The sequence below is a fragment of the Larus michahellis genome, chromosome 5, assembly GCF_964199755.1.
Source record: "Larus michahellis chromosome 5, bLarMic1.1, whole genome shotgun sequence".
Taxonomy (NCBI): Eukaryota; Metazoa; Chordata; class Aves; order Charadriiformes; family Laridae; genus Larus; species Larus michahellis.
In genome coordinates, this window is record NC_133900.1 from 62,177,210 (window position 1) to 62,203,709 (window position 26,500).

Here is a 26,500-nt window from a genome sequence, read left to right on the forward strand (position 1 = left end):
TTTGTGTTAGCAGTTAATAATACAATCTACATACGTGCAAACAAACAAACTGCTTCAGATAGGGACTGATTTAAATGAGACAGCTATTGCTTTCCCTACAGTTACTTTAGAAATACCGAATGATACAGAAATAGTTCAAGCTGTCACAGAAATCCCACTGCCCACAGAGTGGAATGAGGCATTAGTTTCACACTGAACAGCCCTATCACAATGAAGTTTGAGTGAAAACACAAAGAACAGTCCCCAGATAAAACTGCAGGGGATTCAATTATAAAAGGTTATTTCCCATTTCAGAATTTTGCTAGGACACTGCTGTAAGTTTTTATCTACTTCCTTCTTAAAGAAAACAGCAACAAACTTTTCAGATGCTCCTATTTCTCAACAGATGTGAGAAGTCAGACCATTACAGCCTCACTCTCCTGTTGATTTCTCTCTACAGGAGTAACTGTTCATCCAAACGCCTGCACGATGCTTTACAGAACCAAGCAGAGCTTACAGGCTCACAGCTTCCAGCAGGCGGCGAAAGGAAGGAAATAAACAGGAAAAGGATCAGGACAACTTTACAGAATAATTCCAAAAAAGTATTTGGTTTAAATATAAATAATTTCTTGAGCACAGTATGGAACAGCCAAGCTTTAAAGCGATGGACTCACACAAGAGATTCTGGCTTTGTAAACTAATACAAAGACAACATAGTGTGTATTTTAGGGACAAGGAAAGAAACAGAAATGTCTGAAGGCAAACCAGAACATCAAGTCTGGTATCACTGACAGAAGTGAAAACAGAGGAAAAAATAGTAAGGGATCAGCTGTAAAAGCTTTTAACTTGTCTTTAAAGACAACTTTAACCTCAACACAACATAAGGAGAGTCAGTGAAGGATTTTAAAAAAGGAACCTTAAAATTTTCAGATTGAAATGCTAGATTTTTAGCAGCTGTGGTCTGTATAGAATAGAAGTTACAAAAAGCAGTCTCAATTTAAAGAAAACAGCAGTCAGTGCAAGAAAGTGTATGAAGTAGTGCAAAAATTGTGGAAGCAAAATATGATTTAATACTTTCACTTCTAGTATTAGAATCCAATTCCAGTGTATCACCTTCTATCAATCAGTGGACCGAAGACCCAAATGTCAGTACGGATTTACTTGCAGTACCAAAGCTCCAGCATCCTGTACCCCTGCCATGGCTGCATCTCAATACGGACGCAAATTACTGAGCTGGACACCATCATCTACCAGGGAATATAATTTTGTTTTTACACACAATTAGCTCTTATAAACCTGTGAACTCAGTTATTATCCTCCATTTCCCTTCCTTTCTGTTGCACTTACCTGTTTTAAACTCACACATGGAATACAAGTCACACCATGGTCCCCACCTCTAATGCTATGAATGCTTACTGGACCTAACATAATAAACTGAATTCCAGTGTGGTAAACACTGAGAAGACTTGTACCATAAACATATTTTATGCATTTATCCAGATCCTTTCCCAGCTTAGATCCATTCCTAAATTACTGACTCAAGCAAAACCAGAAAAACTAAATTACATTTTCCATAAGGACACATGATGGTAGGAAGAAAAATATCTTATACCAAAACTACTGCAATATGGGAGGTTTGCATGGCAAAACACGTGTCATTGCTTCCCTAAAAATCACTGCTTTAGTACCCATCTAATGAAACCTCTGTCTGAAGTTACGACCATAAAGAAAACATAAAACTACATGGTTTACAGGGAAAATATGGAGAGGGCAAGTGCGTATTAGCTATATGGAGACATACTTTCTAGCCCCTATTATTTATGCTAAATTATGAGATACATGGACTAAAAATGCTTTCCTAGGTAATATTACCATCAAGCAAAAATACCCAAAAGAACAAGTGTGGAAAAACTGACTTAACAGTTGTCACTTCATAATTAATCTGTGAAACAAGAAAAAAAAAAAGTAGGGTACTGGTGGTTCTTTTTGTTTTGTTTTAAATGTGTCCTTAAACCAAGCATCACTCCCCAGAAAAACACCACATCTTCATAAAAAGACGTTACCGTTAATGTTGTCACAGTAGTAAAAGTGTTCATCGTTCAGAGAAGGGCATGCAGAAACTAAATCCTGCAGGCCTGCACCAGTTACAGTGAGACAACCCGAGAGGTTAAGGTGTTCCAAATGCGGCAGTCCTCCTCCCAGAGTCAATGCCCTGTTAACAGACAGAATACAAGTGGTAAGAACCTGCACAACTCTAGACTGACAAGTACTCCACTATGTCGCCAAGTCACAACTTAATTGCGTCTTGTAATAAAGCACTCACACTTCTAATAAACCATCTAGTTTTAAAACTGTCAGTTTGATACCCTGTAAAGGGGCTCACCCCCGAAGCCGTGTTAACAGACCTGAAAAATGAACATATCTGCAAGAAACTAACAATTCCTTCTGAAGAATTAATGGTAAATCACTTTGTTTATAAACAAATCCAGAGATGACCAAGTATTTCAAAGAACTACCAAGACATTCTTCTCCAAACCACACTGATTTTGGCAACTCTTCCAAGGTGATGTATATTCCTCAACCCATCCTTAAAACATGACACACTCAATTTTGGTGCATTATGCTTCTGAAAGTTTGAGTGTCTTGTTATTTTTTTTTTTTAATTAAAATTATTTTGGAATCCAAATTTGCATTTGCATAGGGCTGACAGCGGAGCTTCCCTCTGACAACACACCACCTTATTATTTGAGTGGAATTCTCTGTTTTTCCTCTGAGTACAAGAGACTTTGGCTGCTGATGCAACAGCCTCATGGATGTACCACACCTGAGTAATCGCTCTGTGTTTGCCTGCTTGCTTCTCTGCAAGCTCACAAGACAGCAAGCCCAAGTTCAATCACAAGCAAGCTCACCCACCTGAAAAAACCACCAGGCTTGAATCACTACGCTGCAGATTCAAGCCACAACATAAAACTGAAAATGCCTTCAGAGCAACTTTGTCCTGTCAGCAGGCAGAAGTAGAACTGTCGACCGCAAAACCAGCTATCACTTAACAACTTTTCTATGAAATGCACTGGCATGTGTTTCTACTACAAGGTTTCAGTCTCTTTCATCAGGAACTCAAAACTATTCCAGTGAGTGCAAGTAGTATGCGTTGCAGCACGCTCTCAGCTCTTAAATACTGCCTTTTATCCAAAAAGCACCAATGGGAAACCAGCACAACTAAACCCTTCCCATGACTCAGTAACCAAATCTCCCTTTGGTCCTAGATTACCGAGTCATGACAAAACAGACCAGTAACATGCAAACTACACACAGCATGACCTAATCGGCACCAAACGAAACTCAGCAGTACTAGCCCACTCCACCAGCAACAAGCCCAAACAGAAAGCACAGCTATCTGAAGCTTACTCAGAGTGAAAGAATAAGCATCAGAATAACCGCCATGGGAGACATTTGAACAGCTGGTACTTCTGAACATCAAATGGGGACAAAGTCTCTGGAGAAACAAATCAATGCCAGCAGCGCCTCACACTATTTCACAGTTGAGTACAGCACACAATAGAGGTAGGCATGAAGTCTTCCCATTACATGAGGCTTTAATTAGCCCTAAGTGCTGCAGCACACCTCAGCCTCATCCCATTTTCATTATGAAGCAATTAATACGTTTTTCTGATACAATACAAAATATCAGTGGAAAATATCACACACAGGTAATTTTGCAATCTCGAAGCCATCTCAATGCTCAAGTCAACTATTTTTTCCACCTCTAACTGTTATATGAAGTCATATTTAACATGATATTCTGCACATAGAAAATTATCATAGACTCATTTAGGCTGGAAAAGACCCTTAGGATCATCAAGTCCGACCGTTACCTGAACGCTGCCAAGTCCAGCACCAAACCACTTCCCTAAGTACCACATCTATATGTCTTTTAAATACTTCCAGGGATGGTGAGTCAACCACTTCCCTAGGCAGCCTGGTCCAATGCTTGATAACCCTTTCAGTGAAGGCATTTTTCCTAATATCCAACTTAAACCTCCCCTAGTGCAACTTGAGGCCATTTCCTCTCGTCTTATCACTTGTTACATGGGAGAAGAGACCAATCTCCACCTCGCTACAACCTCCTTTCAGGTAGTTGTAAAGAGCAACAAGGTCTTCCCTCAGCATCCTTTTCTCCAGACTCAGTTCCTTCAGCCACTCCTCATAAGACTTGTTCTCTAGACCCTTCACCAAGTTCATTGTTCTTCTCTGGACATGCTCCGGCACCTCCATGTCTTTCTTGTCATGAGGGGCCCAAAACTGGACACAGTACTCAAGGTGGGGCCTCACCAGCAACGAGTACAGGGGGACAATCACTTCCCTAGTCCTGCTCACCACACTATTTCTGATACAGGCCAGGATGCTGTTGGCCTTCTTGGCCACCTGGGCACACTGCTGGCTCATATTCAGCCAGCTGTCAACCAACACCCCCAGGTCCTTTTCTGCCGGGCAGCTCTCCTGCCACTCTTCCCCCCAAGCCTGTAGCACTGCATGAGACTGTTGTGATTTAAGCGCAGGAGCCAGCACTCCACTTTGTTGAACCTCACACAGTTGGCCTCGGCCCATCGATCCAGCCTGTCCATAAGTTATGTCATTACCCAGACAGGTTAAAGGAGACATTACTCCAGTTTTATGAAGTTTCAAGTGTACTGACAGGCATAATGAAAAAAATAATCAGTGAATCAACACAATTTCCTAACAAGAAATCTGCCTAGAACAACAAATTCACAAAAATACTTGACTTCAGAGAATACGTTTAAATGATTTTATTTTCTTTAAATCCCCAAAGGAAAAGCTGGAAAAAGTTTTCAAGTCTGGTATTATAAATATTTTAAGAGGCAAAGATCACTTAAAACTTACCAGAGTTTCTTCAATTAAAATGTTTCTACTGAAACTAGGCAGATTCACCCCAGAATGACCCAAGAAATAAAATTAGAAAAAAGGTACTGCAGCAAAATAGCTCAAAAATGTCTCCTCACCTGAGAGCACGGTCTGTGATCTGGTAACATCCAGACAGACTGAGAAACTGAAGAACTCGTGCAGTCTCTTCATCTGTTTTTTCACTCCCAGAGTATGCTGAGTCTTTTTTCTCTGACTGCTTAGTCCTTGTTGGTTTTTTACACAGTGCAGAGGACTCTGGAAGTGCTCGAATAGTTCTTAGTGCTGTCCCAGCACAACAAAATGAGTGACCGCAGTAAATCAAGTCTGTAGAAGCACAGTGCTGCTGCCACCCTCTAGTCCTTAATCCATAAATGTCTCTACTGTAGCAAGACGCAGAACAATTAATATGGGATGTTGGTTCCATAAGACAAAATCCTTCAACGTTTCTGTGTCGCCACTCCGCAGCATCTTCAATGTCAGCTAAATCATCTGCATCTAACATCCACACATAAGCAGAACTGAAGTTTTCTGAGCCATCAGGTTTAGTCCAATGCTGCTCACTATCTCCTCCCTCAATGAGGTTTTCATTGTTGATTTCATGCAAACAATTATACTTCTTGTTGGACTGCAGAGTAATCTCTCTGTTTTTCCACAAAGTCTTAGCATTCCTGTTTCTGCAGCTTTTCAGGATACCTCTGTTATGGTGAGTGGATATGATACCCAGAGCTCTGGAAATCCTCTCTATAGCCACATCTGTGATTTTTTCACATCCAGACAGATCAAGGTGGCGGAGATTTTGACAACAACCAACTGAAGACCAACTGAAATGAGGGAAAAAAGTGTTTCTGTTTTAAGTTTTTGTTCAGAAACAGTTGTTAAGGCTAAATATGGAAAAGAACATTTCATAAATAAAATACTTATATTCACTGAATATTTAAAGACAATATCCTAGACAGGTTAGATTGGATACTCCAAGTGCTATATATATTCCTAGAAAAATTATGTCTAAAGAAACATGAAATGAATCAGGAATCAGTAACAACCTGTATTTTTCCATGTACTGAGACTTAAGAGGTTCAAATTTGCCATGTATTGAACACATTTTTAAATAGTAGATCAGACTGCAAACACCAAATACACGTGACACAAATTTCAAAATGCAGCTTCTGTTGTGCATAACACAATTACCCAGAGGCATCTAAGTTACTAGACACTGTAGACTAGACAGTGAACTTCTCAGAAAGCTGAAAAAAACCAGAACTTACTGAACTAGCAAGTTTTACCCCCCCTCAAAGAAAAAAATACTTCTCAGATGTAATGTTCAAAGTATTTTAACAGTTGGAATTTCTATTATTTGAGTTTCTCAAGCTTGGCTGTTTATACATATTGAAATATCAGTGTACTTAGACCACACGCCCTTCTGTCATTTCCCATTTCTTTCAGAAAGAATAGCTGGATTCCTGAAACATATTCTGTGTACAGTATTAATTATTCCACAAAAACGATTAGGATTAGAGATGGTAATGAAATTTGACTTTTTCATATTAACAAAGTCTCACCCCTTCAGTCTTATCTTTTTCAACTGAAATAGAAATGTGATATACAGTAATATTGTGACATTATTAGCTATAGAAGTATACAGCTGATTTAAGTGACTTCTACCTATCTATCCACAGTTTATGTTAACTATCATTTACTGTCCATAAATGATTACTTATATTTACAGCAAGCCAAACTCATTTTGTCAGTTACAAAATTCTGTGTTGGAAATATAGATACACGAGGAGAGGAGCAGGAAATAATGTAAGTTTCTCTAGTGTCCTGGTCTGAGGTAAAACAGAACCACTTTTCTGTTCAGTAATTTTATTTCCTAGCTAGGCCTCTTCTAACTCTCTGAAATTAACAGCATGTTGTGTCTAAAAGGGTTCCTTCAGAGTGATAAGAGAGTTTGTGCCAAGCAATGGGATGCAGAGAGGCTCTTACTTAAACTTATTGCAATAACAGCCACGGTCAGCTAATATCGTTATTTGTCCCATTGGAGGGTCGGAAGCGGAAAAGCATAGAGGCGTCCCACCTGCAGGGAGGAGTGCACAGGACAGGTGACCCAAAATTGACCAACAGGGGTATTCCATCCCATCTGCCCCATGCTCGCTATAAAAGCCGAGGGATCAAAGGGTCAACTCTCTTCCTTCAGTGGCTTACGTCCAAGGAGGACCCTGCCGGTTCACCTGCCTTTGATCCGATCCATGTGTCCCTGACTCCATCTGTGGAATCAAGTTCCCACCCACTGCTGAATCCAGTCTGGGACTTCCCCAGTGCCTGCCGGTGATGTCATCCTGGGAGCTTAATACGGTTTTGTATATACTGTATCTATTTCATTATTTTCCTTTTTATTTTATTATTAATATTTCATGAAAGTAGTTTAGTTTCTTCTAAACTCGTAAATGTCGTTATCTCTCCACCTCCTCTCCGTGTACAAGATGGGGGGGGGGGGAACATCTGTCGTCAGCCATTGGCCTATTTGGCCAAAACCACAACATCTAGAGGTTGACAGAAGCTCACAAAGATTGATTTCTGAGCCACAGAAATTCTGTAAGGCTTTTAGTTCAAGTAAAACTTCTTGCACAAGCTGCAGTGCTGTTACCAGTGTCCATGCTGGTAAGATATTCTGTGTTGTTAACATATAAAACTTGAGAGCATTATATGACAAATGTGTTGAGCACTGAAATAGCCGCTGAGTTTCAGTATCACGCTAAGACCCATTGGTGCCAGCTCTCCATCCATGCACCATCCCACTGACATCAGTGAAATTTCTGCACACTTCAGTGAAACTTAGAAATCCACAGTTAGTACACCTAAGCCTTAGAGCTTCGCCCAGCGTTCGATCAGTGTCTTAAATAGCAGCATTTCAAACACTGCCAGCTATATCAGACCAAGAACTACCCTAACTGACTGACTACCAAAAAAACCAATCTATGGACAATTTCGAGTTGTTAACAGTAGAACAAAATACAATTACTGTTATTGATAAGTAATACATATCCAATAGTGAAGATAGGCCATTTTAAGTGGCCGTTATAAAGTTACATGCTTCACTTGTTATTTCATTGATTTGTTACTCTGGTTTAGTTCTTTCTTAGTGTGAAACCTGAGTGTAATTTCTGTATTTCTCTCTCTATCGCCAATGGACTAAGACATGCTTGAATGTTTCTCCCCCTCAAAAATCTGGATTTTATTATTATTTTTTTTTTAGAGGAAACAACCATTATCTAACCTTTCAAATGCAGAATCTGAAATATCAGTTTGAGTGAGATCCAAATATTCCAAGTTCGGGCAAAGCTCCAAGATCTGTCTAACCTGGAAAAGGAAAGGAAAATAATCAGTAAAGACACAAGGCAATAAGGTTGCACACAGTGTCAAGAGACAACATATGAATTAACATTGTCTTGAGTTGCAACTCATTTTCACTACCCAAGTGTTTTAAACTCGGGCACATCAGTTATTAATTAGAGGCTGCATAGCTACAATTATTAAATACCAGTTTCAAATTACACACCATTTTGCTAGACGCTGCAGAACTGTAGGCCAATACTAATGTCTTCACTGAGGAACCTACATGCGGGAGGACATTATGAATTAAGCCATGAAGTAAACGTTTTTCCATTTGTGCTACATTAATAGCAAGTGAATCTTCAGCTGCTTCTTCTGCAAAACAAAACCAAAGAGAAAGACTTAAAATATGCTTTGAGTCATTTGGAAGTCACACTGTCATCTTACATCAAACAAGTTATTGGGGAACTAAGGAAAGCTTAACAAGCTTTCAGAAAGTACCTTACATCAAACTTTTGCTGAACTCTAGCTCAACGTGCTACTTGAGTCTCATCTTTAAAAACTATCTGCTTGCCTTTCTGACAGTCCTGAAGAGTTTAACAAAAACAGTAAGAGTCTTAACAGAAAATGATCATTAAAGAAGTTGGAAAAAAATATACTACAGATGATGTACTGCTCAGGGGTCTCTGGGGCAGCTGATTCCACCAACTTGCTGTAAACATGGAAATACTATCTCACAGAGCATTTTGTATCCTGCGATATAACAGCTTAAGACAAGTTTTAAATTAAGCCTAGAATGCGTTAGGATGCAAAATGATTCATCCAAACTTCCTGAAGAGATGAAGCCCATATTTTACCGCCTTCCTAACTCCAGAAACATCCCCATAGCCCTTCTTCTACCTACACTCGTGTTTGCTCTCTCCTAGATGAATTAATTCAGCTCATTAAAACCAGCTGCCTGCTTCTCCCATGCCCCACACCATTCCCCTTTTTTGTCCACCCAGCTGGGAGTCAGGATGAGATGAAGATAAGGAAAAAGAATGCTCCTTTAAGGAACCTTAAGCAGTCACTAGACAAAACTTAACAAGTTCTTTCTTACTGTATAAGGCTTGGCTTAATAAGCATTTAACCTAGACTGAACATAAGTATTATTGCATTTATTATTATTTTAATGTATTAGAATCAACTATGAAGAAAATCTGTATTTTAAACCGATTTTACAAAGAGACTCCATTTTATACATTTATTTCTTACAGATATGTCACCTTCATGAAAAAAAAAAAATCACCAAAACCAGGTTTACCTACCAGATTCATCTATGTCAGCATCTTCATCCCATTCCTGGAAAGCACGACTTTCATCTTTTCTATTTTTCACCCATTCCTCATCAGGTTCTGTCTCAAGATCAGCTGCAGGACCACTATACCAATCACCTACTCACCCCCACACACAAAAAAAGGAAAGGGAAACAAAAAGAAAAAAAGACATTAATACAAACTTCTCATCACTTCAGAAAATAGCAATGATAAACTTCTCAGCATACTGTGACTTCACCTAAAGATATAAATTAATTTTGCATTTATCTCAACTAAGGTTGGATTGAACCTTGACATAATTCTTTTTTGAGCTATTTCTTAAGGCTTCAAAAGAAGGCACAGTTTCAGTACCGCTACAGAACTCACAGCCTACTATGCTACCCTGAGACATGCTTGTTGTCCTTATTTTCTTGGTAGGGACCAATATGATTGCAAAAATAACAAACAATTATGGAATATTTAGACTGTGTAGGTGCTAAGTTCTTTCTGTTAGATATATTAACCATCAACTTTTAGCATAACCAGTTGGTTTAAGACATTCCTGTGTTCCTCTGGAATCTCACAAATATACAGTCAACCAGCATGTATTTTATTAGCCTGGTTTTAGTCATCGCACATGACAACTCCAGGATCAAGAAAACCAAGTTCCAGAAGTAGCCTACTTAAACAGCTATCCAGTACTTGATAACAACATACAAATGACACTAATCAATAAACAATTTTTTACATCATCTGGATGAACATGAATATCAGCAACAGCTACACTGTTTTAGCTTGTAGGGTACCTTCTCTCCCCAGGGGTTATAGCACTGGCATAATCTACTTCTAATCTGGGTATATTGCAGTTTTGGGCTTGGTATAAGCAGGTCTGCTGCCTTCCTCAGCACAGCCATGCTTGACAAATACAGCTTGTCTTACTGTCTCATTAGTGGGGGATCCTGCTGTCCCCAAAGCAAGAGCAACCCCTGTTGAATGGTACCAAAAGGAACATGGTTTCTTACATGAGCACCACAGAGACAATGAAATCCTAATTGACTGTCAAACAACTGAAGCAGAAGGTTTCAGTAACATTTCTCATCCTTAACTCATCTTTCTAATATATAAAAAGCATTGAAAGCCTTCTCTATATTGGGAAAAAAAAAGTTAAAAATTTCCCTTCTGGCAGTAAATCCTATTTGAGAAGCTTCCACCCAGTTTAGAGTACTTCTGCACAAATAACTGTAGTCGTATAGACACTATATCATGAGACTAGCTTTCTGTTGTGCCAAAAACAGATTTAGGAATAAGTCATTTTAAGCAGTTGCCAATTATCTTTTTTTATGTAGCACTGAATTATCAAGACACCTAGGTTTTAGATGAAAATTTAACAGTTTAAACTCTGAAAACCCTCCTCTCCACTCAGTCTTTTCCAGCTCAGGGACCAATCTATTATTTTCAGTAAGATTTATCCAACCAAAAAAAATTAATTCAGACCTAAAAGTGATTTAATTCCTCTCTGCCTGGTACAGACTTCAGAAACCATGGTACAGACCTCAGAAACCATTTTTGGTCTGGCCAGAAATAAGTTCTTAGCCTTTATGTATCTCAAAATTTAAGTTATGTATTGTTAGCTTTCTCTCTTAAAACTTTATGAAGGCACATAAAATATAGCTTAAACAGCACAGATGGTCTCCTTTTTACACAAGTACACTGACACAGCGGCAATTGCAAAGCCTGCAGTGCCATAGTCTAGTGACCGTTTAATACTCACCTAAATATGGACAACTACAAATATTTAAAGTTACAAATATACTCTGACAACTTGTAACTGGCCTCATTAGAATACATAGTATTTTGTCTATTTGACACTTACACTTCTCAATAGGAAATATTAATTAACAAGAGATTTTGATGAACAGAATTTATTAAAAAAACATTTAGTCCTTACTGCAGTAGAAGTTACTGAAGTAATAAATCTAAAGAATCAATACTAAAAATAACATTCATACTGTTTTCTTTGAAGTCTGAATATAAAAAGAACAGATTGTGAGGAAGTGTTAGAATTACATTTGTTTTAAACTTCCATTCTGCAGTTATATCTGAGTCATGAAACAGACCTCTCAGAGGAGAGCATACTAGTCTGGAACTAACAAAGATAGATATATTTTATTTCTACCTAGTAACCTAATGAAATAAAAATACTACCGATGTAGATGTAACAGCAGCACTTATAATTCAAAACCCCTTAAATTCTTAAATCATAATTAAGATGTTGTATTAGTGAATATACTTGTTAGCACTCATACAAGCAAACAAGCCTCAGCAAAACTAATCAAACAGTTTGTATACAAGAGCTACTCATGAGTTACCACAAAGACAACTTTTGGTTTCCTAATTCTACAAGACAGAAATATGTTTTGGGGATTTTAATATTTAACCAAGTTTCAGTGCACCATCCTTGCCAGAAGCATGCTCAGCTGTCAGGTTCATTGTACATGACAGCCTACACTAAAGCATTCTATAAACTCAGAAATTCTGATAATTGACATGCTTTCAAAGAAGAATTACATTTAACTTACCTCTAGCCCAGCGAACAGGGTAAAGATGTTTCCAGAGAGATCCAGTTTTAGCCAACTGTGACCATTCAGTGCTTACTTGACTACACTGACATAACTCTTGGGGGTTAAGGTAACTGAAAATGGTCAGCATTACTTCAGGAGGAAGATTACTAATATTTGTGGTGTGCCCTGTTACTTCGGTTTCTGAAACACAGAAAGTGTGTGTTAAGTGAAGCACAGCATCACAGCTTTAAGTAATAGTGGAACTCACATTTTGACTAGAACAATGAAAAAATAGTGTCTGAAAAAAGTTTTAAACAATTGCTTGGCAAAAATGTTGAAAAAAAAAGTAGGTATCGCTTTGGCTTTAAAAAGCTTTCACTGTAATACCACCTCAAACAACAAAAAAAAATCAGCTCAGTTTTCCTATTTGCCATTTTTCAACTTACTAGTTTTTTTCCAACCCTGACACTCCAAGGGTCCAAAAAAAGCCCTGGACAAAAGTAAACTGCTGCTACTCAACCACAGTAAGATTAAAGCAGTATCTGCTATAAATGAAATGCTTTAAAAAAAATGTCTTATGTCATAGATGATATACATATGTGTTTTGCCACGTTCCCAGGAAACGGTGCTAGCACACAGTATCTACCAGCTGGGGCCACTGTCAGCAAAAGCGCTCAGCCTCTTGACTGGGACACAGAAAGAAGTCCATGCTTAAGTCTTTGCAGCTCTCTCATATTTTGTTTCTAGCTTTAACTCCTAGCATAGACAATTAACTTTAACTTATGAACAGTAACAAGCCATTCAGGTTAGAAGGTAATACAAAAATATTAGCTTAGAGGCGAAAACTTGACCACTGTAATTAATACTTTAATGGATTGCAGTAGGAACCATCTCCAATAACTCCCTTATCTCCAAAGAACAGAGAGCTGCAAACTATATAAAAATAACAAATTCAGTGCTTTTGTTAGTGGCTTTTTTGCTGTTTTAATGGAATTTTTAATGCTTTGTTTAAAGATAATTTACTTGAGCAAAAAAACATTTCTAAAATAGTTTTCAGAAGTCCTTAGAAATAAGTGGTTTCACAAATCAATAGGGATTTATTTTTAAAGTTGAGACACCAAGTACACAAGACTTTACAGTGAGACAAGGATCAGGTTTCTTTTTGCAAAGAACCTTCAAAAGTGAGCATAATATAAACTTCACCCTGTGATAATCCATTGCTACTTCAAAAAATATAACTAAATAACAGTTTCACTTAATAAATCAATATATTTATTCGTATACCTGGCAAGTCACTGGAGGTAAACTACAGAGAGTTTCACACTAAAATGCAGTTAAAACTGCACAGGACTGCAAGCTGCTATTTTCTTCCATTTTTTACAAAAATGTATGCAGGACGTATACTTTCTTCTCCCTAAAGTCTAGAACACAGCCATTGCAGATTTACTACTGTCCCAAAACTGCTATTCCAGCTAAGCTTAACAGCAAGTAATGCCATAAGACTACTTCTGTCATATTCATCTGCTCAGATTCAATAGTATTTCACACCATGGACCATGATCTTTTCTGAAGGTTTCACCTGGAGGGCAGAAAATGACCAGTTCAGTAGTTCAGAAAATGATCAGTTCAAGTCAAATTTCATCAAAAAAAATCTGATTACGCAGTAGTTTTTCAAGTTTTTTGGTTTTTGTGGTTTTTTTTGTTTTGTTTTGTTTTTTTTTGTTTTGTTTTGTTTTTTGAGAGCACCACATCTTATCTATACCACAAAGTCAGTTCAGGAGGGCTTGCTCTACTTATCAGTCTCACACCCCAGCATTACACTTTTGGTACATTAATTCTCCTTTCTTGGGGCATCAACTCTTCTTTCTCAGTGAAGAGTCAAAACTGCAAACATGGACAACTGAGGCTACTTCAACAGTCATAAAACAAGCCTGAAGCGCATTTTAGTAGTTATCCACGTGTTATAAGTTCCATCAGGAAAGGCGGTTACAGATGAACACAAATATCCACTTTCAGAATGCATGTTTCATCTGACCTACTCGCACGCTGCACGGGTTCATTCCCTTGCATCACTCCACGCACACAGTTTCTTCCTTTCTGGTTGCTAAGAGGCCAGGGAAGTGAGGTAGTGGGGAAGGTGAGTTGCTTTTAATTTGAAGTATCATCCGTTGCCTAACTATTCTGTGTTATTAAACCATCAACAGAAAAGCTTACAAAGTGGTCCTGAAACCCAAGAATTAAATGCAGGGTCTGCAAATAGAAAATACAATTTCAATGTAAGTATGAAATTAGAAGTTAATTCCTGCCTGTTTATTATATCAAATATTACCATGGGAGGGAAGGGAGAGGAAGAAGGTTGAGAATCAGTAAACAGTGAAGTACTATCTATATTACAACCTGCCAAGAAGCCTGTATCAAATAGTAAAGTTACTGAAGCTTCAAAACTGGTTTGAAAAAATTTTATAAAAAAGATTTTATCTGCCAGTACTTAACTTAGTTATGTCATTGGTATGGCTTTTTAGATAAAAATTGCGGTTTGAAAGTTAACTTATAACTTTAATGAGATGCTTCACCTTGATCTGCCTTCTCATCCACAGAATATTTGAAGACCTTCTGCAGCTCTTCTGCTTGATTCCACTTACTAAGACCTCTGAATTCTGCAGCCTCCTTCTGTGAGCAGTGCTGTGCAATTACTTTTTTCTTAATATCTTTCAATTCTTCATAAGTAAAGTATTCCATCAACATTGGCTGAAAAACCTAAAGCAAAGGGAAAAAAAAAGCCCAGTGCTGACAGAGATAGTCAATAATGTTACACAGACCTACCAACACAGAATTTCCTGTTTCAAATTCTCTCCAAGTAAAACACGTCATACATTAAGTGAACCTAAGCACAGGGCCGTGGAAGATTTGCGTTCCAACCCTCTGCTTGCCAGTGGATCACTGCATAGTCTCAGGCAAGCTGTTTAACTGTTTTCCTCAATAGAAAAGGGAAGTGATTAAAGTTGCTTAAACTATATAAGTTATCAAGGTACTCACACGGAAGGCAAAGTGGCAAGGAAGAAAAACATGAGAAAAGATTTCTCTTGGACAGACTTCGGAAGATTTACTCTCTCCAGAAGATGCTTCCCAGTTTTTGGATACCCATAAATCCTCAGACTGGCAGTACTAGTCTATGTTTCAAATATAGGTCAGAGGCTGTTTGGGAGTGTCAGTTTGAGTCATGAAGTGCTGGTTTACAGGACTTGTCTTTTTCCTTTAAGTTTTGCTACACATCCCCTTAAATAACTACCTGCTGCAAATACATCCCAGCCCCAGTGGACTTTTGTTATCGATTTTTTAAAGGACTGGAGTTTCATCACAAATTTTCAATATATTCAGTTTCAGAATGTGTCACGCTGCAGTCAGAGAACAGAACGATGACACCACAGTCCTGAATGCAAATGGGCATTGTAATAAAAACAGAAGAGAGCTGTGAAAAAAACTGAACCTCTGAACCCTTTGTCTCTATTCAGTCATTCCAAACCCCAAGGAAGACCAGCATAATATTTGCGGAAGATTTTTACCTACCTCCTCTTCCTCTTTCATATGAGGAAGGAAATCCCTGGTAAAGGCTTCCAATCTCTCCTTCAGCTGTTTCGCATAGTTTAGCTGTTCGTATTCATTCTGAGAAGAAAGCAAAGGTTTAACTATTATCCATTCATTCAAAGGGTGAACTGTTAAATAAGCCAGTGTTCTAAAGTAAAGCCCATTACCTCTTGCCCATGCATGCAGCACGTTTGCTCTATTTCATGGTAAGAATGTGTTCACTTACAAAGGTTCGTGACAAGCTGACAGTCTGTATCGGCCTGTTACTAGGCAGAACAAAGTACTCTCTTCATGCCCGATTCCAGTTTATTTTGTTATCAGATAAGAATTAACTTGTCTAATCACATTTTTACTTTGGAGCAAAGACTGAAGTCTGCCAATCTACAGTCTCACCCAAAGTTCAAAGTAGTAACAGACTTATCTAAGCATGTGCATGTTTTGCATAAGAATTATTCCAGGATACAGCAGTTCCACTTCATCTTTTAACTGCATACATTTTGCATTAGTTATCCTACAATTCTAGCTTCCAAATTATAAACAGAATTTAGAGTCAGACATGCTCCATAGCTATTTACTTTGGAAATGGAAAAAACTCTTAAAGACGTAACTGACGTTTACATGTTGAAGTTAGACCAGCATCATCTATCCATTTGTTCACTTGTTCTCTGTGCCAGTAATCAGAACCCAGTTCTGAAGTCTGCCCAGTAATTGCAACATACTGAAGTTCCTCATAGCTTTTACAGTAAGTGTTGTAAGTTTTACTTTTTGAACTTCTACAGCAAGAAAACGTGACTATTACAGAAAAAAGCTTTAGCCATTTAGCCATTTAGTTTTAAATTAAGCTAACCACTCTCAAAAAAAAGTTACAGTTAACACATCTAAAGAAATCTATAGAAATCTGATTTTCCACACTTAAGTAACAGAATAACAGTAGCATCCTATCAGAGAAGGTGTAACAAAAGCCAAGTGTTAAATTGGCTTCACCTTCCTTCTTTTTCCCATTCATTAATGGAAATAAGACAAACTTTAAGGTTTGATATGCACAGGGAAAAAATTATTTGCATGTCAAAACCAGCCTTAGATAGTAAAACAGAATTAACCAACCACATATTTTGTATTTTTCTTACTGAAAATATGGACCATGTGTACTAGAAATGTAATACGGGATGAAAAATTATTACTGGAGACTATAGTTCTTAGAGTGCAAGAAGGGGGAGTTAAGTTGGTTACCCCAGAGGAAAGACATGGCAGAATTCAAGTAGGATTCTACTGGAGAAGAATTCAACAACTTTAAGTCATGAAAAAGGCAGCTGGAGAAATAACATGTAGAGTTTCTTGAGGACTGGAACATTAACAGCATTACTGAGCAACAGATTACTGGAAGGAGTACATGACTCACTAACAGAATAAAACAATGCCTTTTTTTTTTTTTTAAGTCCAGTAATCATCTCCATCTGTGACAATAATATGATGCTATGTGCCACAAGAAAAGATACTCAGGATTTCCTAACAAATTAATAAAAAGTATATTATTTCTATAGTCAAGACTCCATTTTGACCAATTATCAGTCTTTGTATTTGAAACTTCCATGTTTTCCCTCCAAAACACCTCCAACTATGCAGTGATGTACTTCTACCACAAAATGCACCTCTGAAAAAAATTTTTACTACAAATTCAGTAACTGTGATGAATGGCAAAATAATTTGTGTTTTCGACCGGAAAGTTTTCACTACTGTATCAAGAAAACACGAATGTTTCTTCTTTGTCCTTAGTTTATTTCTAGAGACCCTCAAGGAAAGTTGAGGCAACCTAATATGTAAGTTTTCCTTAGGACACAAGTCTTTCTTATAGTCTACCTACCTTCACATTCTTTAACCCTTTCTCAAAGAGGCTAAGCATCTCTGAGAGTTTGTTGTCCGAGTGCACGTTGTACACTGTCCGGCTACGTTGCTGAAGTAAACCAATGATACACTCATTTTCAATCTGCTCATGCATTTTAAATTCCTTGAATGTGGCATAAAGAGATTGCAGCAGAGCCCGGAAGTCATTGTTGTTGGAGAAGTTAGTCTTGGAAAGCTAGAAGAAAGAAAAGCTCAAAAAAATCAGTGAAAATCATGTCAAGGTCAAGTTAAATCCTTAGAACAGGTATTATAACTCCTGTTATTCATTGCTCCTATTACTTATAACATAAAAGCTTAAAACCTTCAGTTTTGTAAAGAAAACTGGCAAAAATAAAAACTGAATTCGCAATTCGAGTGACTCACTTCAAAAGATATCAAAAATTAAAGTAAGGAATGCTTTTAATTCCAATCTTCAAGCGCAACAGATAAAAATCAGAAATTCAAGTGCATAGATAGGAATACACAAACTAGTCTTCTATTTTAATAGTAACTTCCCCATAATTTATCCCACTGGTGTATTAAAACATAAGTTAATGCAACTTCTTCCAAAAGTGGGCAGAATTAATACTGGCACTTGAATACTATAGATTAACAAATATTTATATAACAACCCTCTTAACATGACTATTGAAATCATTTACAGAATTCATAATTACTTTAACCTTCATGACTGACTTGCCATTTGATTTTTATTTGTTAACAGTAACTGACACAAATTCTATATAAAACCCTCAAACTTGTTTTAAAACTTTCAAAAACTCATTATGCATGGTCATTTCACATATGTTTCCTCTTACAGTTCATTTAAACAGTAAGCCATTCTCTTAACTCCCCAAAATATATTAAGAGTTTCACAACAACGTTGTGCTTTGTGAATGAGGTTTAAGTAAACTAAGGGCTGAGTTGCACAATTTTGTGATTTCCAGTGGCAACTAGGTAACTGCATTTCCCATCACAGGCTCTGAAGAAAAAAAAAAAGAAGCTAAAATTTTAGAAATATTACAAGGAACTAATGATAACTACAGAAGTTTAATAAAGCATAATATATGCAATAATGCACATTAGAAAAAAAAGCATGTTACATTTAATCATACAAATTCTGAAGACAATTGACTCATTCTACATGAATGAACAGAGCTTAAGAAAACAGCTAAGTAGTATGATAACTTTTTAAAGGAAGATCATCCTTGAGCGAACAATGCAGTTAGAGCATTAGTTCTAGGAAGTCACTACAATCAAAGTTGTATTTAAAGATCATAAACCAGTCTTGTGAAACCTTGAGATAAATAGAAAGATTTCCTGGTAGAAATCGATGCAATCTCCCCAGCCTGGCAGACAACTGAGAGGCTTTGCCACTTTCGCAGATGTACATTTTAGTCCTTAACTAAGGAGTCATTATCACAGACCCCTGAGCCCACCTTTAGGGACATATTATCCACAAGCGACACTGAGTCCCCCCGAAGTGAACACAAACTATACTAGCTGTTGGAAAAGGTCTCCAATGAACCAAGAACCAACAAATCAAGACAGCATAAATTCTAGGTAACACAGTAGTGCCATTTTTACATGTGTACAGTCACCATTAGCAACAATATGTTTCAGAACTGCGTTTCCCTTTGGTGAATGTAGAAAAATAGTATTTTTTCCATCCTTCTGTTTTTTTCCACTTGCAGCTTCCAGAATCATAGCCTACAGCAATATACAAGAGCAAGCATTTTAGAAATAGAAATATTTTAATTTAATTCAGAGGACAAGCCACTGGAGTATTCAGAAGTGTTTTAGTTTACAAAGATTCTGGAATCTAAGGAGTTTACTACAAACGGTAATCTGAGACTTATATGTTCATACAAAATACTTAAATCAAAAATAACGATAAACTGAGATATTTAAAACTTCTATCATTCAAAAAAAAAAAGCCAAATGCACTTATTCATTCTGACATTGCATTGCCACTTCCTGGCAACCACTCACAATGCAACCAAAACACACTGGACATCTGCCAATTACTTATGCAACTCCAACTCAGCTGTACCTCCTGTACATTACATGGTGTACATACAAGCAAAATGACTGTTGTTAAAAAAAAGAACACATTTACTTAGCCTCAGCAGAGACAGAAAATAGGACAAAGTTACTGGGGGGAGAAAACCCAAACGCTTACCTTTTAGACCAACCACTGACTGGTTGGTCAGAAAAAAAATGATGTTATTTGTAATCCACTGTGTTAGGATTTGCATCACGCATTGTTATGTACATACCACAAATGGGAAAAGATCTTGGCTCTGAAGACCATTTCTATCCTATGCTAAACTCAGAGAATGCAATGTACAGAGCAGCGGTACCAGATGAAACTACAGACTAGACTTCCCACACTGAAAAGCAGAAGTCTGCGCAAGCACAAGAGATGGCTACAGAAATACCTCTTCAGGATAGCCTCCTCACCTCCAGCCATTTGTGATTCAGACCTTAACAATGGTGAAGTTTGGTTTCCAATGTAGCATTTCTCTTGATTAAGTCTCAAAATCATTCATTTCACCCATAAGGATCTACAATACATGAAGTCAGTCCCCAAAAAAACCCTATTTTCCCCAAGAAACCCACTTGCTCCAAAACACTTGGTGTTTTGATTGACGCAAAAATGTAAACAAGGCTGCTGAAATGTGTAACAGGAAGGTTAGACAAAACTATTGTATTTTGCTGTTGGGTTAAAATAAACAACCAGCCAACCAACCACAAAATTAGTTCTGATAGAAAACAGCATCTTCTCATTTGCCTCACCCAAAATCTTTCCAGGATGAAAAGTTCTATTGAACCTACCTATTATCATCCACAAATCTGGAATAAATAAAGAATCCATCTGTGCATCCAATTTTAGAATTCCTGTTATAAATGTATTGTTATAGAAGCCACTGTAACATGAAATGCTTACATATTCGCCTCTGCTACTGAGGCTTCCAGCAGATATCCAAGAGATTAGGAACTATGGAGAGGATATCAAAGTTTAATGACTGTACTTGAATCAGGTACATTAAAAAGGTCAGCCGAAGCTGAGGAAAACTGGCTTTTCAGAAGACAGGTAGCCTAGCAACAACGCCACTCGGTCAGATCTTTAATTTCATTACCAGGACTGATGAAGTCTTATGATAGGGGACCAAGACTATTAGCAGACTGCAGCTGCTACACTCCGAAATCCACTTTCCACCAGCTCTACATAAGGAAAACTAGCGCAGAAGTTTAGTAGGGCAAGAAGAAAACCACCACCCCCCAAAACTCAGACAGAGAATCCCAAGAGAAGGGCAAGGGGAAGGAAATGGATTGTATTAAGAATATTTGCTGAATGGTCACAAATATAAAGTACAGTGCCCATGTGATCCCTGAGCAGGATTAAAACACGCCGCAGTAAACCAATTATCACAGCCACAGGCATTAGAGATACCTGGGAGCTTTCTGGACTTTTGAAGAGATTAGATTTAAACAACTGTAAGTCACAGCACAACCGGTTTTGTGTTTGGAATGTGAACTGGAATTGAGGAGTGGTACCACAAGGGAAACAGTCATGGTGCCTCCTGAAACTTAAGAATTCTACATAATCCAAACAGCTTGAGCCATAGGCTGTCAGTCAATCGCATTGCAAATTGTTTGAAACACTTCAGAGACCTTTGGCTCATGCAGGCATACTCTAGAAGTAGTCAGGAGCTGTTAAACTCAGTATTAACTTTATTTATTAAACTCCTAAAAAAAACCCCAAACGAAAATAACCACCCATACCTCAACTTTATCTCATGTAAACTGGAGCAGGCACATCTACAATCCAAGGGCCGCTGTGGTGCCAGCAACGAAGTAAACCATGAGGTCACAAAATGTGCGAAATCTATTCCAAGTAACAGCATGACAAGGGGATGGCCACACTAACCTAAGACTGCTGTTCTCCTCTAAAATTCTTCATACTTAACTGGTCAATTTAGGGGTTTTGCAGTATACAATACTTAAAATCAAGATGTAAATAAAAAATGGAAATATTGATTTTTGTTTATCAGGGTTGAAAGCAACGTGTAAACTAGTATTAGGATTATTAAGAAGTAGATCTTAGCAGTTTTCTGCCACCGATTCAAGATTCGGTAATTCCATCCTTCTTTTGCAGGAAAAAACCAGTAATGCTGAATTAAGAAATCACCTGAGGGACATCTTTTTTCTTAAACCTCAAATTACACCACTGAAGAACAGCTACACTTGAAAAATCTTTGTAGCTCAATCATATACCAGTTTTAGGTGAGTGCTCAACTCCGCTGGACAACAATAGAGCCATTAATATGTTCAAGATGAATGTACAGAGATGCAGCAGACAAACACCCTTCCCTACTATAAGCTATTATGTCATTTTTGTGCTTCAAGAACAGGATGACAATACTGGCAAGATTAACAGTAATTGCTATTTATACAGTGCTTCATGTTCATGACGCTCAACTGAAGGTAATTCCACATTCAACTCTTGTATCTCCTTTGTGGCTTTAGTGCTTTCATTAAAAAATAGAAACTTTCTGTCAGATGAGGACAGAGATATTTCTATCCAAAATTTTGTGAATAAATAAGAAAGCTCAATACTGCTAATTAAATCACCAAACAAAACACAGCATTACTTGGATTCTGGAAGTGTTTTACGTATGTGACAATATGGAAAAAAGTCTTCCTAGAAGAAAATTAATTTTTCAGAAATGTTAGCTTACACTGAGTAAACTGTAACAGTTATTTCATAGTATCTATGCCAAAAATAGCTTAAATGAGTGGAAAGGGTTTGCTTCTTCCTTAAAAACATCCAAGAATACTATAAACTGGCAAGGAGAAAGTGGCAAACACGAATAAAGAAAAAGAAGTACACCGCCCTTATGAGACTAGCACAGCAGCAAAGTTTATGCTGTGTTGTAACTTACCCGGTTACAAGTATCTCTTTACTCCCAATTACAAGCCAGAAAACAACAAAAATAAGAGGAAAGATAAGAGGAAAGTGAAAACCGATTTTTCCACTGTGTCCAAAGATTTCACAAATTTAAAATGGAATAACTACTAAAGGTTAAAGAAGTTAGAAGTGGCTATAAATTCACAAACTGCTTTACTTCAAATGAAGTGTTTCCCCCATCAGCAACTGTAACTTCTGAGCAACCGCTAACCCTAAAAGTTCAGCCTGTAATCTAAAAAAATTGAAGGTGATTTTAATCTTTCTCATGTATCATCACAAGTGACATTTTCAACGGGTCATACCTATATATTCTGCTTTCCATGTGTAACCACTGTGCTCATTAAGACCTATACAAGCATCTGATCACCAATGGAGGTGAAATAAAGATATCGTATTCCTGATGATCAATGCAGACTACATTTCCACCACTAGTTAACTCAGCAGAGTTAAAACTCATTAAAAAAACCAAAACAAACAGTAAAATCTTTCTCACTATGGAGCTGGCAGACCACTTGGATTAAAAAAACCCAACACTTTTAGAATAGAATAGCACCAGCTGGAAAAAAAAAGCAGCAACACGGCATTACTAGTCAGCTACAACTTTACACTCTTACATTTTTAAGTATTATCACCTCACCTATGCGATAGCACTAAAAGTCAAAGGAAAGGAACTTGAACTCTACAGAGAGAGTATCTCAATTTTACGAGCAAGAAAATGGAGGGACGAAGACCATAACAAGGTGTGCCTGTGTCAATACCAAGAGCATGTGGTTTCATGTTATACTTAATCTGCTGTAAATTAGGAGGCGAGGATGGAGAATGAAACACCCAGAAGCAGCAGCCCTGCCTCTGCTTCCAGCTGTACCTTCCCCTCACTTCCCTGGAATACACTAGCAATTATGCAGCTGCAAGATGTCTGGTGTACTGATCCAGAAAGAAGTTGTGCCTTTTTAGTGGGTTCATTTTTCACCTGGTCAGTGCACTAGTCTTACAGACAGCCTGCAGTGACACCCACTCACATGCCACGTCTTACTTCAGGATCCACAAGAAGCTCAGTTTATATTGTCCCCAAGGAAGAACTATAGTTTCAAGACAGTCTAGCAACAAGGATGACTGTCCTTTCAGTGTCACCTGCTCCTTGGCTTATCTTTATGCAGAGGTATACGAGGTGAACAGTAAGAGAATTACTTCATGCTCCAGCTGTTTGGATATATGAAGCCTTAAATCAGAGGAGTAATACAGATTTTCTACCCTGTATACTTTTCTTGGCTGTGGATCAACCTAAAATAATAGCAATTAGTAAGGCAGGCAGGACAGGACCTGGCAGAATTCAACAAGAAATACAAAACTTTCAAATGCCCATCTATCTGTCATCTTGTCTACATAATCCTGCCCTCTATGTTATCTTGTCAGTTGTTTTGCAGCTTAACTAAAATCTTGAAATAGCCTTTCAAAAAGAAAAATGAAAAACAAACGCTACATTAACTCAGAGATTAAAGCAGGTAAAATTATTTTGTTTTTCAAAGAGCTCAGGCAACAGGGCAGGTAAAATCTTGTACTGTCTGTATTTTTAAAGGCTAAGGTCAAGCTGATAAATGCCAAGTGTAAAAGCACAGTGGAGATGCAAACAAAATGCTGTTATTTTCATTTTTACTGGTGTCTTTCATAGCACTCTGCACTACATGGGTGTCAATTTTGTCTAATGAACACTTGTAGATCAGTTTTTGAATCATGAAGGGCTTTCCACGAAGAGACATCAATCACAGTACGGGACTGAGTGCACCAAGATTTTCAATGATGCAATGCTACTAGTGTCAGGCCCCCTTGGGGACCATAACAGAAAGCACAGCTCAGGAAGCACTGGTAACATCAGCTGAGCCGCCTCACTATGTGGCTTCTACAAGTAGAAGTCTACCAGGGATAGACACAGATTGTCACCAGGCCTGCAGAGATGAACCCAACAAAACATTAAAGAAAAATCTAGTAAGGGTATGAAATACAAAGGCTTCAAATGAAAGCAAGATGAACACTTGCAATGATGCTGTTCTTTAGGTACCTGTGTCACAGCATTTCTCATATTTACTCTATATGCCATAGAGGACTTCTTGTCTTATACCCTCCCACAGATAGGTAGCTGTTAAGACCTGGCCTTTCGCCTTCTGTCAGGAGATAGCTGAAGGCCCAAGTGTGAAATAACAGCAGCCTCAAGGCTCCTCTCCACTCACCCACTGCAGTAACTCACAAACTACAAACATAGTAAAAATGCCTTTGCCCTTCTGCAGTCTCCCTGCAATTTCCTAACAAGGTCGAAGGTGGGCATTGGAATAATTCACCACTCCAGCTTAATCCATCTTGGGCACTAACAGCAGAAACAAATAAAAAGCCAAGTCTCTCAAGAATTACAACTTATATTCCATTTAATCAATTAAAGCATATCCTACGATAGCTGCATTAACCACGTAAGAACACTGATACACACTAATTACAGTCTCTAGCTTTTTAGAAGGCATCAGTTTCTGGGTTGGTTTTTTTTTTGTGGCACAGAGTAGGAGAGAATAAATTGTTGTTGCTTAAAGCAGAGAAGGGCAAAGGTGGGTTATTACTGCTCTCCAGAGCAGGCTGGAAGAGAGGACAAAAGATCAGAGCAACATGCGAAGGGTGAACAGAAAACTTTTTTTTCCCTGCAATTCAAGGGCAAAAATAGGTGCCAAGCAATTACTTGGAAAAAATCCTGGTACTGTGTCTGGCATAAGAAAATACCCTCAGGTTTTTTCTTATGAGGGCAAAAAAAGAGAAAAAAGAACAAAGCATCTGATGGGTAAGAAAAAAATAAGTATTTTACTAGACAATAAATAAAGAAATGGAGAGAAGGTTTGAGGTGACAACAAGAGATAACAGCATCCTGAAAAAAGGAGCAAAATTGCTATGCAGGTCAGAAAAGCCTCACAAATTCCAAATGTGTTTTAGCACTTGTGTCCCCCATTTCAGACCTCCTTCGGCACTTTACTTAATATGCATTTGATTAAAATGAAGGTATTTAAAACACATTGTCACATCCAGATTCATCTTCAAAATATTCTTCTGCATGAAAAATGAACTCAAAGCTGTTATCTTACAACAGGTATAGCAAGAAGTTACTGAACTATTCAGCATCCAGAAGCTAAGATGGAAAGACGCCGGGTAGAGTCTCTGGTGAAACAGTCAGAGGTATGGACAGCTAACTCCTCACCTGTCTCTGGATGCTAATGAGGAGGTTTAATTTCCTTCCATCTTCTGCCCCTAGTCAGTGCAGCCCATCATTTGCAGACTTACTAACGCTAAGCATCCTAAGTAGCTGCTTATTCATTTTAAGCACAGGTGAAGGCAAGTGCTCAATGCTACAGAATGTTAATTGGTAATAACCAAGTACTATGAATTTCTAAATCAACACACACATATTTGAAGCAGCAGTGGAAAACAAATGGTTGTGTACCAAAATACCAAAAAAGGAGTTCAAAAGTAGAACAAAAGCTTTACCAACATTTGTTGACTAGAAACAGAAAGTGACATCATCATGGAACAATCATTTTCTGGTCTCAAGGACAGCAAGCGAAAAATACTTGACTTTGAAATAGAAATTCAGAATGTTGATAATTTGTCTAACTTTTCAGATTTCAGTCCCCCTTGCTGCCACAAAAAGTGTAATCACAATGTGGTCATCTAATTCCCTGCCCGGTGCTTTACAATGTCAATTCAACTTAATTCGGTAGTATTTTTGACTCCTAAAATGGTTCATCTGCAATACCCTTATTGTAAGAACATCACAAATTTAACATATGAAAACAATTCATTCTTTTCAGCAAAGGCCAAAGCTTGCAAGTAAGAAAAACAGCTGAAGCACAATAGAAGGCTACTGACATAGACACAAAGGTTACAGAGAAATGCAAGTTATCAAAAGAAACCATTATTAGAAAATAAAGAGGTACTTTTTA

The 26,500-nt window shown here is 37.8% G+C and overlaps 1 protein-coding gene across 3 annotated transcripts in view; it reads right to left on the bottom strand.

Moving 5' to 3' along the window:
* Positions 1 to 26,500, bottom strand: part of FBXL5 (F-box and leucine rich repeat protein 5) — a 37,559-nt gene that overhangs the window by 6,314 nt on the left and 4,745 nt on the right. For all 3 annotated transcript variants that reach the window (XR_012587064.1, XR_012587065.1, XM_074587621.1), the window contains exons 2-10: positions 17,535 to 17,750; positions 15,656 to 15,751; positions 14,662 to 14,845; positions 12,107 to 12,289; positions 9,540 to 9,665; positions 8,459 to 8,607; positions 8,177 to 8,259; positions 5,001 to 5,723; positions 2,043 to 2,191 (exon numbers count right to left, since the gene is read on the bottom strand). Coding sequence is in view for 1 of the 3 variants with exons in the window: in XM_074587621.1 (XP_074443722.1) it covers positions 2,043 to 2,191; positions 5,001 to 5,723; positions 8,177 to 8,259; positions 8,459 to 8,607; positions 9,540 to 9,665; positions 12,107 to 12,289; positions 14,662 to 14,845; positions 15,656 to 15,751; positions 17,535 to 17,750 (1,909 nt within the window). In the remaining 2 variants the exon portion in view is untranslated. The remainder of the gene's footprint in view (positions 1 to 2,042; positions 2,192 to 5,000; positions 5,724 to 8,176; positions 8,260 to 8,458; positions 8,608 to 9,539; positions 9,666 to 12,106; positions 12,290 to 14,661; positions 14,846 to 15,655; positions 15,752 to 17,534; positions 17,751 to 26,500) is intronic.